The sequence below is a fragment of the Podarcis liolepis genome (genome assembly GCF_965112155.1).
Source record: "Podarcis liolepis genome assembly, chromosome: 6".
Classification (NCBI taxonomy): Eukaryota; Metazoa; Chordata; class Lepidosauria; order Squamata; family Lacertidae; genus Podarcis; species Podarcis liolepis.
In genome coordinates this window covers 93,674,774-93,690,756 of record NC_139559.1, presented here as the reverse complement: position 1 = coordinate 93,690,756, position 15,983 = coordinate 93,674,774, and the positions used below count along the sequence as shown (strand labels likewise).

At 47.4% G+C, this 15,983-nt stretch overlaps 1 protein-coding gene across 3 annotated transcripts in view; it reads left to right on the top strand.

The window, feature by feature from the left end:
- Nucleotides 1-15,983, top strand: part of TNR (tenascin R) — a 392,290-nt gene that overhangs the window by 360,320 nt on the left and 15,987 nt on the right. For all 3 annotated transcript variants that reach the window (XM_083507034.1, XM_083507032.1, XM_083507033.1), the window contains 6 exons: nt 3,987-4,106; nt 6,461-6,604; nt 8,485-8,604; nt 10,204-10,347; nt 10,541-10,671; nt 12,257-12,389. In XM_083507034.1, coding sequence (XP_083363160.1) covers nt 3,987-4,106; nt 6,461-6,604; nt 8,485-8,604; nt 10,204-10,347; nt 10,541-10,671; nt 12,257-12,389 — 792 coding nt within the window. The remainder of the gene's footprint in view (nt 1-3,986; nt 4,107-6,460; nt 6,605-8,484; nt 8,605-10,203; nt 10,348-10,540; nt 10,672-12,256; nt 12,390-15,983) is intronic.

The window sequence follows — 15,983 nt, the reverse complement described above, 5'->3', positions numbered from 1 at the left end:
ATCCGTTCTGTGATTCTCTTTGTCTAGCGGTTTTTTTCGTCTTGCGAAGCAAGCCCATTGAAGGATTAGCGGATTAGCGCTATTAGCGGCTTTTAGCGGCTTATCTGCTGATCGGATCAGCTGATAAGCGGCTTAGTGCTATTAGCGCTATTAGCGGCTTTTAGCGGCTTATCTGCTGATCGGATCAGCTGATAAGCGGCTTAGCGGCTTAGAAAAAGGGGGGAGGGGGGAAACCAGCAGGAACTCGCAAGACATCGTCGTCTTGCGAAGCAAGCCCATAGGAGATTCGTTTTGTGAAGCACCTCCAAAACGGAAAACTCTTTCGTCTAGCGAGTTTTCCGTCTTTCGAGGCATTCGTCTTGCGGGGCACCACTGTACAAGAAAGAAGATTCCACCTAAACATTAGGAAGAACTTCCTGACAGTAAGAGCTGTTCGACAGTGGAATTTGCTGCCAAGGAGTGTGGTGGAGTCTCCTTCTTTGGAGGTCTTTAAGCAGAGGCTTGACAACCATATGTCAGGAGTGCTCTGATGGTGTTTCCTGCTTGGTAGGGGGTTGGACTCAATGGCCCTTGTGGTCTCTTCCAACTCTATGATTCTATGATTCTAAGTCCTAGGTACTGCGGTTTTACCCACAGCGCCACCCGCGTCCCTATTGTACTAAGTTAATCAAATAATCCATGGTTCCTGTAAGCCCAAAGCACCAAACACATAGGAGGCCACCAGAGTAACCTCTGCACAGTCCAGGGTCTTCCTTCTGTTCAGGAGATATTCCCGGAATAGTGACATATGCAGAAACGCAATGGTGTAGGCTCATGTGAGGGAAGTGACTCTTACTCCAGTGATTTCACAAGAGTCCTAGGGAAGGGAAGGAATTAATTTTAATTCAGAAAAATAGTGCACCTCAGCTCTTAGAAGTATAGGAAACACTGAGCTAGAGAGCAGGTGAGACCTGGGTCTAATACTCACTGCCAGCTCTGGCCTGGCTGTGGCCATGTCTGCTAACCTAGAAGAACTCAGCTCGGAAGAGGATTACAGACCTCCAGTTCCAGCCTAGGCACATCAAACACTCCTACTGCTTTTGCCACAAGTAGTGTCTTGCTTCAGTTTGGCCGCACAGGGGACAAAAAGGGTTCTTAGCTTCACCTCTCCCTCTTCCAATGGAAGCAGATGATGCCTATGCCCACATAACTGTCAAACGCTACAGCAGATCCCAAATCTCCTTTCCCCCACCCTCCCCATGCCTGCTAATTTGCCCTGGGTTGCTGTAACAGTAATCTTCACATTCATCCTCCTGTAGTCTCAGAGCTGGGTTTTGAGACCACAACTGATTCCAAAGGTGATGCAAAGGAATTATACATGTATGCTCAGTTAACCTCAAAATCCCCCCGGCAGCCAAGAAACCAGATTTACTCACTGCATGTTCATTCTGAAATCCCCTTCGAAAAGCTGTACACATTGTTACAGCTGAAGTGTATGTGGAAGAACCTGCATCTGGGATGTCCCACTTCAGAGAACATAGGGGGTTCACACTACTGTATCCCCCTCACGCACAGCAACACCTGAGAGGTGTTGGCTCTTGAACGGTGCAGGAAGACTGATGTCTGTTGCAATCTTGTACTTGGTAGAGTTGAAGGCAGAAGCAGGCAGCTGTGGCTGTAACGCCAAAGAATCTTACGCTCCCACAACCAGAATACAGTGGTGCCCCACAAGACGTATGGCTCGCAAGACGAAAAACCCGCAAGACGAAAGGGTTTTCCGTTTTTCGATGCACTTCGCAAGACGAATTTCCCTATGGGCTTGCTTCGCAAAACAAAAAAGTCTTGCGATTTTTTTTGCTCCCCCCCCTTTTTTCTAAGCCGCTAAGCCGCTAAGCCTTTAATAGCCATTAAACCGCTAAACCGCTAATAGCGCTAATCCGCTAAGCTGCTAATAGGGTTGCTTTGCAAGACAAAAAAACCGCTAGACGAAGAGACTCGCGGAACTGATTACAGTGGTACCCCGCAAGACGAATGCCTCGCAAGACGGAAAACCCGCAAGACGAAAGGTTTTTCTGTTTTGGAGGCACTTCGCAAGACGAATTTCCCTATGGGCTTGCTTCGCAAGACGAAAGCCCATAGGGAAATCTCCGGGGACCTGTTTTAAATTGCTGGCGGTCGGGAGCAAAGACTTTCGCCCACAGCTGGCCTTCAGAAGAGGTCCTGGACCTCTTCTGAAGGCCGGCGGGGGGCGAAAGTCTTTGCTCCCTCCCGCCTGCCTTCCCGGGACAGCGGAGACTTCTCCGCTGCCCCGGGCGATCTTAAAATGCTGGCGGGCGGGAGCGAAGCGTTCGCTGCCGACCCCCAGCATTTTAAAATCTCCCCGGGACAGCAGAGACTTCACTCCCGCCCGCCAGCATTTTAAAATCGCCCTGGGACAGCAGGGGCTTTTAAAATGCTGGCGGTCGGCAGCAAAGCCCTCCTGTCCCCGGAGCTTGCGGGGCGGGAGGTGGGAAGAAGGGCTTTTCTTCCCACCGCCAGCCTTCAGAACAGCCTTCTGAAGGCTGGCAGTGGGAAGAAAAGCCCTTGTTCCCCCCCCCCAGCCTTCAGAAGAGGTTGGGGGACAGACTGTCCCCGGACCTGGTCTGAAGGCGGTTTCCCTAGGAACGCATTAATTGATTTTCAATGCATTCCTATGGGAAACCGTGCTTCGCAAGACGAAAAACTCGCAAGAAGAAAAAACTTGCGGAACGAATTAATTTCGTCTTGCGAGGCACCACTGTAATTTCGTCTTGCGAGGCACCACTGTATTATGTGATGGAGTACTGAAGAAGATTTCATGAATTTGTTGTGGGCTCTTTCGCTGTTTTTCTGGGTCTTGATTATTTGTTCATTTATTTACATAATTGATATCCTGCACCAGCAATAAAATTGAAGAAGCAAAAAAGTACATTATTATTATTATTAACAACACAGACAGCAAATTAAAACAAACAAAAGCAGCAGCAACCTGTTTTTTTTGTAAACCACTTAAGAGGTTTTATTACAATCAAAAGGTCTATAATTTATATTAAATAAATTAAATAAAGACAGTAAAATAAAACTACTCTGCATTAAAATGCTTTTGTTTGCAGTTCCGAAAATTGTGAGAAAACACAAACGTTTTCTGGCACCTAAATGATGCTGATGATGTCTCCAGGCCGGCCTCCATGGGGAGGGCATTCGAAAGAGGATGCAAGTGGCGAACCACTGTCTCTCTCCGATGTCCCTTAGATCCATTGCTGAATATTTCTCCTAATCAGCATTCCCACGGGCATCAAGATCAGCTCCTTAAATGAGGAATGAAATGTATAATCGTGTTAACTACCTTGCCAATTACTATGACAAATGAGCCATTGCTATAAGGCCTCTGCCAATACACACACCATTATGCTTTGGTGCACATGTTAAGGTCTTCTCCTTAGCAGTGACAGCTAAGGGATTAGCTTTTTTTTTTTAAAAAAAGTGAGACTTTTAGAGAATAAGCTATCACTGTTGGAAAGTGACATTGAGCAGTGGTGCTCTGTCTGCCTCCCCCCCCCTCTCTTTTGAGACTTTGGTACATCAAAAGGTGTCTCCTCCAACACCATAACCTTACCATCAAATATGGTCTTTTTTTGGCTATGTATTTCTGTGCTCAATCAATGTACAAAGATGACCTCTGGCCAAAACTATATATCATATAAAACATGGCATTACTGACAAAAATAGCAGCCCCCAATCAAACTGTGACTCCCTGTTTCAGAAGGTTGTGCAGGACAAGATACAGTAGAATAAATTAATTATATTTTTCTGTCAAGTGTAGTATTATGTTGAATGGCAATTGTTAAGTGTGTGAATTAGACAATAAGTAACTGTGCTATTAAGAAGAGTCACCACTGTTATCAGCATGAAGTGATGCATTTCCGGTTGGGAATTGTGCAATGTGCAAACGTTTACCAGCTTTTATTTCTTTACTTTGCTTTGTTAAGGGATTGATCCACCAAGGAACCTGACCATTGACAACGTGACTACAGATTCTGTGACGGTCCACTGGGCTCCTCCTATTGCATCTTTTGACCACTATAGGATAGCCTACAAATCTGCCCAAGGTAACACTCCCAGGGGTCTGTGGAAACAGCTCACCTGGGTGTTTTAGGGTGCCTGCTTTCTTACAAGGTCTTGTGTGTTCATTTGCCTGCTCCCATCTTGTTTCATCTACTCCCAGTTAGGAGGTCCTTGAGAAGGCGTGTGTGAGGAGGGTGTAACCTTTGGCTGACCCCCTCCCACAACTACAGAACTCTCCCATAAACCCATTGCTCTCTGGAAAGCTTAGCATGTGTGTGTTTCCTTTGAAGCTAACTGTACAATCCTGTGTCCGTTTACTCAGAAGTAAGACCCTGTATGTTTGATAGGGCTGACCTCCAGGTAAGTGTGCATACGGTTGCAGCCTGAAAAACTTCTTCAGCTGGGTTCCACAAGATGAAAGAGTCCAGGCTTTCAGAATTCATCACTTCAAAGACAGAGATAGGTCATTAAAATAAAAGAAAGCTAAAGGTTTTAGTGAGGAACATTCATTTCCATTTGACAAGCACCTCAAACAAGTGACTTCCAAACCAAAGGACTTTTGGTAATTACTTTGAAATACACGTTTACTAGAAATAATACACTGTGCATTTGATACTATTAGCCTGCGCTTTTTTGATCCAAAAGGTGCTTTGTACATTGCATGGTGTAAACATATATCTGAGGATCTGTGTACAGTATGTGTAACTTCTACATGTTTGCTGACACCTACATTATGTCTCCCTCAGCAAGGGGAGTGTTGTGGAAGTTCCTGTATTTTTCAAGGAAAGCTGTGCATTTGCAAAAGAGAATGAACTCAGTGGGGTGTGGGGCTCCTTCCGTAATTTAAGTATTCTCATCCTCAAAAACCATAGTAGACAGTTTTCTAGAGCAAGGGATTTATCACTGCTGTGCCACACACTCAAGTCACAAGTCTGTTTGAGGTGTTGAAGGAATGGGATGCAAAGCAGAAATAAAGGTGAGCTGCTTTTCCCACCCCCTTCATTAGGTTGCCCAAATATTTTAGAACAGAAAATTACAGGTTATAATATTTCAAAGACCCCCTAAGGGTCTGTGTATGTTAAACTCAGAAGCAGCACTTATTGATATGCAATTAGTTGCAAGTTTGTTAATGGGGGTAAAGTTATGCTTCCTCAATTTTGCAAAGAGAAAAGAACAGAAAATATGGGAAATTGCCTTAATGAACAAATTAACTTATTGGAGACAAACTTTAAACAACCAACAAGAAGACATTATTATACAGAGATGGGCCATAAATTACAGAGTCCCTTTCAACTCTGTAATTTTATGGTTCTGTGATACTAATATAATGCCATGTGGTTATTTTTCACCCATATGACGCTGTTCTCAGCTTTAATAGATGTATATATTTTTCTAGTGTGTATATATCTCACACATTAAATATTATTTACTATCTTTAATTTTGTTTACTATAAGATTCTTAAATTAATCACATAGAAATTTAGTACACTATTTGCACCTTTTTTAATGGCAAAGATGAGTGTCTGCATTATTTGAACCTACATATGCAGAAACCCTGAGGTGATCTCTGAGCTATAAAAAAAAATAGCTAAACTATTTAGAACAATACAATATACCCAGAATTATTTATTTTGCTATGAACTGATCCTTCTCTCCCCCCCCCCCCAATGCCTTTAGCTGATAGAAGAAGAGGCCATGGTTGAGCTAATCTCTTTGGCTATTCTCTCCTGCTTCCAGTTAAATACTGTGTAGTTTCTTATTGCTTGCAGTCTTGAGCCACACTCGGTTGCAGATGATTTAGCAACGCTGGTTTGGTGCATGTCTTTCAATCTTTGGGTAGTGGCATCAGGATTCAGGGAGGGCACCCTGAATGTGGGAGTGGGAGGTGTGCAGTCTGAGTGAGAGAGGTGGCCCTGTTGGGTCCTCTGCCAGTTTGGTTCACAGCTTTATTTCTCCAGAGCTGGCCCTGGCTAGGGCAGCTCTTCCGACCACACTTTGCACTGGACCAACGTTTGATCAAGATGTGCCTCTTTCCACCAGAGTCTAAGGGCTCCATGGAGTTCCATTTGGCCACCTCTCAGATAGCCATGTGGACAAACAAAAGAGAGAAGCAGCCAGAGCAGGCTTCCTCAACGGCGGCCCTCCAGATGTTTCTGGCCCACAACTCCCATGATCCCTAACTAGCAGGACCAGTGGTCAGGGATGATGGGAATTGTAGTCTCAAAACATCTGGAGGGCCGAGGTTGGGGAAGCCTGAGCCAGAGGATGTGCTCTTCTGGCAACTTCCGTGGCAATCAAGGCTGGAAGGTCTGTGGGCTGACACCAGGCTGTTGTTAGCCTGTGTCTAGTGCACCTGGATTCGCTAGTGGTAATGGATCCATTTTCTCCATCCAAACAGGACGAGTGGACAGCCTAGTTATTGCCAAAGGTGTTACTGAGTACACGCTCAGCCACCTGCAGTCTGCCACGGAGTATGAGATCAGCTTGAAGAGCGTCCGAAGCAGAGAAGAAAGTGAGCCTCTCTCACACACCCTGTATACAGGTATGGAATGCCTTTTGGGGGTTACACAGAATGGTCCAGAGTTTACTTGATAAAGAAGCGTCAATGGCTGGTGGCAAGAGCTTCCTTCAGGAATTTGGCACCTTCGGTACATATCTTTAGGCAGCAAGCGAAAACATTGCTCTGTAACCAGGCCTTCGGCTGATTAAACCACCTGTTTTCTATTTTTATGTTGTAAACCATCCTCTGATCTTTGGATATAGGGCATTATATAAATTTAATTAATAATAATGTTAGGTGGGGCCAGGTAAAATGGTGGCTGCCAATGAACAACTGGGAGTGCACAGTATTCACTTCTCATACTTTCACAAGTACTGCAGCATCAAAAGAAATGCTTGTTAAGCTCAAAACTGAATCTGCTGAGAGAATTGTTGCAATGGGGGCAATGGGTAGCATGGGCATAGCCAGGGGGGAAGGTGCCCCCCTAGATCAATTAAAACAATATAAATACTTAATAACTGACCAATCACATCGGTTCCGCCCTCCCTAAGTCCTGCCCCCCCCAGCAAAAATCCTGGCTACACCCATGGCAGGTAGTATGCTAAACAGAGTCCAATTTTTCTTAATGCCCTTACCTTGCAAATGCCTTCTGCAATTTTGGGTTGGTGGTGTATCATAAAGTGCCATTCATCTCATGCCATTGGTATTGTGAGGAGGAGGCAGTTGAAAACATCCCCCATTATATGCTTTGCTGTGTTATCTCTGAAATTGTACCTCTGCAGAGGCACTTCTATTCCAAGGTACCGAAAGATCGTGACTACAGTTAGATCAATAGAAAGGGGACTTCCTACAGAGGAATGAAAATAAAGAAGAGCCAGCCTAGATACAATGGGGCAGACATTTTCCTATGTTTGCTTGCATGCCTCATTCACACGTAAAGGGCAGAGGGAGTCCATTTTTAACATTTGAATGGACGCGCCTCTTGCTTCTCCATAGCTCCAAGCACCTTTTACTCCATCCCAGCTCACTCCCAGAACCAGAGCTGGGCCACAAGAAATGTCAGTGAAGCAAAGGAGGGATGGAGAAGTCAGATGGGGAAGATTCACTTCCTCTAACTCATTAACTACTTTGGGTGTCAAATTCAGACCCCACTCCCCACTTTGTGTGTGGATGGGACTGATCTATGAAAAATAAACTGGCTGTCCCATCACATCACATCTCAACTTCAGGATGTAGAGCCATGGCACGTGTAATGGGTATGAGTTACTCGTGCGTAAACTGGTGCCTTTCTCGGCTAATTTGCCTTGTTAAACCTTTCTGACTGCACAGCCCCTTCTCATCGTGGCTGCCTCAGTCACTGGCAGAATCTGTCAGTGGGCGTTTCTTGAACCTCTTCCAACATAAAAGTTGTTTGACCCCCCGTCTCCTCCTCCTCTCACTGCGCGGGAGTCTTCTGCGCAGGGAAGGCGTGGGTAGCAGAGGACCTGGGCTCTCCTCACTGATGTCCAGTGAAGAGTCCAGGAGCCCTCTCTCCACTTCCCCCGTCTGCCTCCCTTTATCCCTGGTGTTGCGCTGATTGGCTTCCCCCTCTACTGAGCTGTTTCTCCCCCTGCTGCTGGGTCCTTTGCCAGCATCATCTGGGAGCCTCCCCTTCGCCTCTCGCTCCAATGTCAGTTCCCTGACAGCACGGTTTTCCTTTGGGCGCTTGCTTTGCTTCACATGCAATGACTTGTGGTTTGGATACAGTACTTGCTGCTGAATCGTGAGCATATGGCTGCTACGTAGTTCCTTCTAGTTGCCTTACATTTTTGCTCCATGGTTTTTGGACTTTAAGCTGCTTCCAGGTCCTTGTCATGGCTGATGCCTGAGGCAAAGAAACAACTCCTGTGTTGACTCCCTTACCTTGCCTTTTTGTTATGCAGCCATGGATAATCCAGAGAGCTTGACTGCCACGAACATCACCCCAACGGAGACCCTGCTGAAGTGGGACCCTCCCATGGCTGAAGTGGAGAATTATGTCATTGTCCTCACACATGACACAGGTATGTCTGTGTCTGGTATGCAGGACTGTGTGGGGCATGGAGGGAGCACCCTGTGACAGGCTGTGAGTATTCGAAAGAGGCAGGTAGAGGAGGTTGGTGTGAAGAAGCAGGGGACGGGTATGTGTGTCTCAAACGGAGGGTCCTAGCAGCCAATTTACCCTCTAGGGCACTGTGCTGGTGCTAGAGGATGCGACCGTAGTTCAGCTGATAACACAGGGGCCCATAGGATTTCATCTGGGCCTTGAAAGTCTGAGACTCTGGCCTGGCTCCTCAGTCTTGAGTATTGTCTGAGTGAAGGCAGCAGCGGAGCAAGTTGATCGGGCGCCTGGCGTGGGGCCCATGGGGGCGGGGCCGGCCACCCACGGGGACACCATGGGGCCTCCTGAATCTGCCTGCCTCCTCCCACTCAGCTGCCCTACAGCTGGGGGGGGGTAGGCAACGGGAGGATTGTTTGGGCAGCGCGGAGCCTGCAGGTGCCCAAGCCACCACATCACTCCCAGGAGACACGCATGGCTCGGGCACGCTGCAGGTCCTGCGGTGAGTGCCGCCCAGCATTTTGTCACCCCCCTCAGTGGTGACACCCAGGGCAGACCGCCCCCACTGCACCCCCCCTTGCTACACCCCTGAGTGAAGGTCAGTTGCACTTAGAGTGTCCCTGCCTGGTCCAACCACCTGGCCCATGCTTTGCTTCCAGAACACCAGCCTTGACCGTCAAGGTCACCACCACTTTGGAATGAAGAACTTTGGAACTATTTGGAATGAAGAACTTTGCAAGTCATCACCACCCCTTCTCACAGTTCCTGGCACGAAATGCAGTGGTCCAGGAACTTTTGGGATTTTGAGAAAATATTGTTGGTTTCAGTCACAAGATGGCTGCTGTGGGATATGTAGCACAAGACAAAATGGCTGCCAATTCCAAAAGAGATATTTAACCTTGGAATCCAATGCATGTTCAGTGTAGGAGAAGGTGAGCCAGTGCAAATGGGAACTAATCAGGAAAAGCAATCTCTCGTGGATCATGCATTTTTGAGGGGATATTTACTGAAAACTTTCACAAGCACTACAGAAGGTATTGACAGGCACACTTAGATGCCAAGTTGGCACCTTCTAGACCAAAGTGTCCAGAGTTTTTGCTGTCCTTCTGCAACATTCTCTACTTCCAGTGTAACATTCCTCCTGTAGTAGGATGGATTCACACAATCAATTTCCCCCCACCATGAAGTGATGTTTCCTTTCACCTTGGCATAGCTCCCAGTCCTGACAACCTAATTGTTCTCCACATTAATCTCAGTCTTATGAGTGGTCCATCCCCAAGTTCCAGCAAGTATCCAATAGTCCTGATTTTTAAGACTTGACATATTTGCATAGGCTATGACCTGCCTGGAGGCTGAACCACTGGCAAGTTTGGATTCTCCAGCAGGGGCAACTGCCAACTTATTGTCACTATCTGGACAACAATTTTGTAAGCCCACCATCAGGCTCCTCCTTTTCCCCATGGCTATCTGACCATAAAGCCTATTTTATTTAAGTTGGATCTCACACTAGAAGGCTGCCATTTCAAAAGCTTTGTGTTCTGTACAATCCATCCCCTGATTTCAGGTGCTGGAGAAACCATTTTAGTGGACGGGACCAACCAGGAGTACCAACTCATCAGTTTGCTGCCCAGTACCAGCTACGGCGTCACCATGTATGCCACCAATGGGCCCGTCACCAGCAGAACCATCTTCACCAACTTTACAACTCGTAAGTATAGCCTATTAATTCTCACTGCCAGGAAATAGCATTCATAACAACTGACAACTTGTTTTCCTGTGGAATATAGGAAACAAACTTCCAGATGAAGGATTTTTATATCTTTGAGTATTCAAACTGTAGCTTGCATATCACAAAACCCTGCAACAAAATTATTGCCCTACTCTCATTCATTTGCCAACAGTTTTGGATCCTCCTTCAAATTTGACTGCAAGTGAAGTGACTCGGCGAAGTGCCCTGCTTTCGTGGCTGCCTCCTATGGCTGAGATTGAGAACTACATCATGACTTACCGGTCACCTGATGGGAGCCGAAAGGTGGGTCCTTTCTTCCAATAAGTCTCTCATTGCCAGGGTGGAGCCAGATGATCTCCAGGTGTGCAGGGGGGGGTTGTTTTTGCCTGAAGGTTGTGATTTCATTCCCATCCACCACCACACTACCCCCCCCCAGAAAAAAACCCTCAATCCATTTTTTGTTCTTTTTTTTTGCAGTTTTCATAGTCACTTCCCCTCCCTTTTGTCACTGCTTTGGAAGCCATTTTTTCTCTGTTTCAGGTCCTTTGTTTGATGTTACAGTAGCTCTGCTGTGTTACCATTTCAGCACAGTATTTGCATAGCATGAAATAAATACTAATGGAAAGAAATAGCATACAAGTAAAACTGGCCAGCAGTCTTCCCTAGCACGAGCCACCATTTTCTCACACAGTTACTCAAGGCATCTCCCACCCCTGTTTGAGCCATTGCATAATAATCAGGCAATAGGTCTTTTGCCAGCAACAGCACCTGATCTCTGCCTGCATGTAACAAGTGGGTTCTTGGAGGGGAGGGGGGTACCCTTGTCCTTGCCTGCCATTTCTAATGCCATGATTTGTGGCCTTCACTCACACAAGGAGGACACAAAACAAGCAATTGAGAAAGTCATGAAACTTCATGAGATACCATTTCTGAAGCTAAACAGCAAGGTGTCAAGGAGAATAGAGTCATCCTCTTATCCAAAATTGCATCAGCTATGGCACATTTAATGTCACCATTGTAAAGCGCTGCATTTGAAAAGACTTTGTGTTCACTATCTGGATGACATATTGCATTTTGCGAAATAAAGCAAATTCGCGAGACAAGCTGGAAGATGGACTGTGTGCTACAAATGGGGAACAAGAGTAGTTTTACTACACAAACCTCATCATGTATAAAATCCATTAGGGCTCCACAACCCCATATCACTCCTGCAGGCCTCTCCTGTGTCCGAGAACATCTTGTGTGATTTGTTCAGACATAACTGAAGTTATGGAATTAACACCCCTCATTAGCTGGGGGCAGAATCCAACACTGCAAGAGAAACATGAGGCTCCCACTCCTGTGTTTCTCTTGCAACATAAATTTGGGGACACGGGCACTTGCACAGGAGAATGGCAGGACGGGAAGGGGGTGTTTAACCCTTGGTCTTCCTGCTAGACATTCACAAGGGAAGTGCCTAAGCAGTATTCCACTTCTCACAATTTACTTCCAGCCTCTTTCCAGATGTGAAGGACTGCTTTCACACAACCTGACACCTCTCAGGTTTTAAGTTCAAGACCAGAATCCTGATCCTCTAAATGCCTCCAGGTTCCATTTCTGCATTACGTACCTGAGCAGGGGAAGCCCACCCATGAGGCAAGGTGAGGTGACCACCTAAGGCAGCAGGGTCCACAGGGGCAGCAGATCCTGATGTAGATCTTTCTTTCCACCCTCTCCCTTTGTTCCTGATATTGTTCTTTCCTCACCCCATCTTCTCTGGCAGGCAGGCGGGCACCATTTTGGGTTCTGCCTCAGGTGCCAAAATGTCTTGGGCCAGTCATGTACGTAAGCCCCACAAATCTCTCCTTCTCATCTCTGATTTTCCATCTCTTTTCGTGACTGAGCACAGGAATTGATTGTGGATGCAGAAGACACCTGGATCCGCCTGGAAGGGCTTTCGGAAAACACAGAATACACAGTGCGCCTGCAAGCAGCCCAGGATGCTGTGAGGAGTGGGTTCACCTCTACCATCTTCACTACAGGTGAGAGAGTTACACAGGGCTTTCTTTCTAGAAGAAAATGTGCTGGAACTCACCACAGGAGTTCCATTCCAGGCCCCTACATGCATACGTGAAATCATGTATAATGGGGATCACCCTGGAGAGTCCTAGTGGTTTATGAGGAGATCCCACCCTAGAGCAGTGTTTCCCAACCGGTGTTCCGCGGCACACTAGTGTGCCGTGAGAGGTTGGCTGGTGTGCCGTGGGAGGGAGGCGGGCGAGTCGGGCGGTGAGAGGCGGCGGCGGCGAGGATCCGCGTCGAGCCGGGGACGGCTCCGCGGTGGTGGTGCCGAGGTTTCTCTCTCCATTCTCCCCTCACACACACACACAGGAAGATCAGCTGACAGGACCCAGCCAATGGAGCGGCGGCGGGGCAGCGCGTGCAAAAGGGAGGAGCGCGAGACAGCGGACGAGGAGGAGGCCGGCATGACCGGGCAGCAGCAGCAACAACAGCAGCAGCAACTCCCGGCGACGGCTCTTCAAGCCCCGGGCAACCCTACTCCCTCACCGGCCTCGGCTGCCCTCCTGCTCCACCCGCCACCGCCTCCCCCGCTGCCGCCGGCCACCTCGGCCCCACCGCCGCCCCCTCCTCCGCCCGCTATCACCGCCACCACCACAACAGCCGCCGCCGCCTCAGCTGCCGCCGCCCCTCAGTCCCTCGCTTTGCTGCGCTGCCTCCTCCCCCCCCACCCCCAAAGCTTGGAGGTTCCCCGGCAAGGGGGAGGGGAAAAAATCGAAAACTTTCACTTTCGTGCGTCCCTCCCGGCGTGACGCTGCGCGCTCACGTCACGGGGCTGTAATGGTGGTGTGCCGCGAGATTTTTTTCTTCAAACAAGTGTGCCTTTGCCCAAAAAAGGTTGGGAAACACTGCCCTAGAGCCCAAAGAGGATCCCATCAGGCTCCAGGGAGCATCTCCTTGCCAGCCAGAGGCTTGTTGAGGTTGCTCAGCTGAGTCACAATCACTTTTAACTGAGGTCCCATCGGAAGATTGGCTTTTTTAAAAGAAAACATGTAATCTTTTTTCCTTGAGATTTAAAGACACATTCCCTTGGCCCATGCCAAAGTTGATATTGCTTAACAGATAAACTTGGTACCTCCAGACTACCCCCCTCCATACATGCACAGACTGGTTTTTATGACTGACTTAAATTTCATAGCTGAAATGCATTACCCTCCCTCTTCCCCACACAAAAGAGGCAAAAGCAAAAATGTGTATGGAGTGGAGTACAAAGTTAAGGCTTCAAACCAGAGGTACATGGTAAATTGTCTTGTTGTTGTTTAGTCGTTTAGTCTTGTCCGCCTCTTCGTCACCCCATGGACCAGAGCACGCCAGGCACTCCTGTCTTCCACTGCCTCCCGTTTGGTCAAACTCATGCTGGTAGCTTTGAGAACACTGTCCAACCATCTCGTCCTCTGTTGTCCCCTTCTCCTTGTGCCCTCCATCTTTCCCAACATCAGGGTCTTTTCCAGGGAGTCTTCTCTTCTCATGAGGTGGCCAAAGTATTGGAGTCTCAGCTTCAGGATCTGTCCTTCCAGTGAGCACTCAGGGCTGATTTCCTTCAGAATGGAGAGGTTTGATCTTCTTGCAGTCCATGGGACTCTCAAGAGTCTCCTCCAGCACCATAATTCAAAAGCATCAATTCTTCGGCGATCAGCCTTCTTTATGGTCCAGCTTTCACTTCCATACATCACTACTGGGAAAACCATAGCTTTAACTATATGGGCCTTTGTTGGCAAGGTGATGTCTCTGCTTTTTAAGATGCTGTCTAGGTTTGTCATTGCTTTTCTCCCAAGAAGCAGGCGTCTTTTAATTTCGTGACTGCTGTCACCATCTGCAGTGATCATGGAGCCCAAGAAAGTAAAATCTCTCACTGCCTCCATTTCTTCCCCTTCTATGTGCCAGGAGGTGATGGGACCAGTGGCCATGATCCTCATTTTTTTGATGTTGAGCTTCAAACCATATTTTGCGCTCTCCTCTTTCACCCTCATTAAAAGGTTCTTCAATTCCTCCTCACTTTCTGCCATCAAGGCTGTGTCATCTGCATATCTGAGGTTGTTGATATTTCTTCCGGTGATCTTAATTCTGGCTAGGGATTCATCCAGCCCAGCCTTATACTGAGTCAAACCATGGCTCTATCTAGCTCCTTATTGTCTACACTGACTGGCAGCAGCTCTCTGGTTTCAGGCAGGAGTCTCTCCTAGCCCCACCTGGAGATGTTGGGGATGGAACCAGGGACTTTCTGCATGCAAGGTGGACCTACAGCCCTTCTCTTCAACCGTCCCAAAGGTTTTTCCACAGAACAGTTGTTTGGCTCCAAGTTTAAATCTGATGGGGTGCATGTCAAGATCGCAGGAGGGAGTCTTCCTTTTTTATCATTTCATTTATTTTTATTTAGGACATCTGTTAGCTACGTATCTGCCATGGCTCACAGTTTGCAAACAAAGCATAAAAGTGCAAGAATACAAATGCATTTTTGAAAGCATACAAAAACAAACAAGTCATGGGAGGTAGAAAAACCCAGCATAAAGTCACAAATGTAAAGGGCAAGGCCTGGGCAAATAAAAAAAAGGTGTTCACTGGGCACTGAAAAGAGGACAGAGACAGTGCCAGGTGGATCTCTCTGTGAACCTCTCTGAGGTGAGATGTTACCAGTGAGTGCAGGTATGGCCAGGCTAGCTCTGTCTATGAGGGATCACAGCTCTTGCACTAGCTGGAACTGCAGAGGCCGCTCACGCCTCTACAGATAGGGCTAGATCTAACAGCACTTCAAACTGTAGACATGATCTTTCAAAGAAAGTTCAACCCTACCCAGAACAGACTGAATGCCACCACCAAACATATCACTCACCAAAACCTCCTCTACCTTAATATGGACCAAGCTTCCATTAACTGGCCTCCATCCAGTCCATGACCAGTTGCAGACAGCAGTTTAGCACCTCCACAGCTTCACCTGAATTTGATGAAAAGGGTAGAAATGGGAGTCTTCCATGTACTGGTGACACATTACTCCCAATTTCCAGATAACCTCTACAAGAAGCTTCTGGGTGAGGTTAAATAGCACAAGGGGCAAAATAAAACCTTGTGGCAAACCACAGAACAGCTGCCAGGGGACAGTGGCAATCTCCCAACACCACTTCTGAAGCCCATGATCAATATAGAAGCAGAAACATCATTTTTCTGGGCCCCCAGCTCCCACCACAGATAGTTAGTACAGGGAGGAACCCTGGTCAGTGATATCCAGAGCTGCTCAAAGGTCCAGAAGGATCACACTCCTCCTGTGTTTCCTCCAGTGTAAGTCTCTGTTTCTACCCAAAACTAGATTGAAATTGAACTAGACTAGGCAAATTCAAGAGTACCTGGAATTGCCCAGCCACCACTTGATTACATTGCCCCAAAGGATCCTCTGAGTCCCCCATGAATTTCTTCTGGAATTACTATTCATTCGTCTCTTTAAATGCCCCTGGGACCAGCAGGAAGCCATTGATTAACTACAGGACTGAACTAGGCAGTCTACTGCAGCTACTGTTACAAGGCAAGGTAGACATTAAGGTGTTAGGTCAATGTCCTCCAAGCAT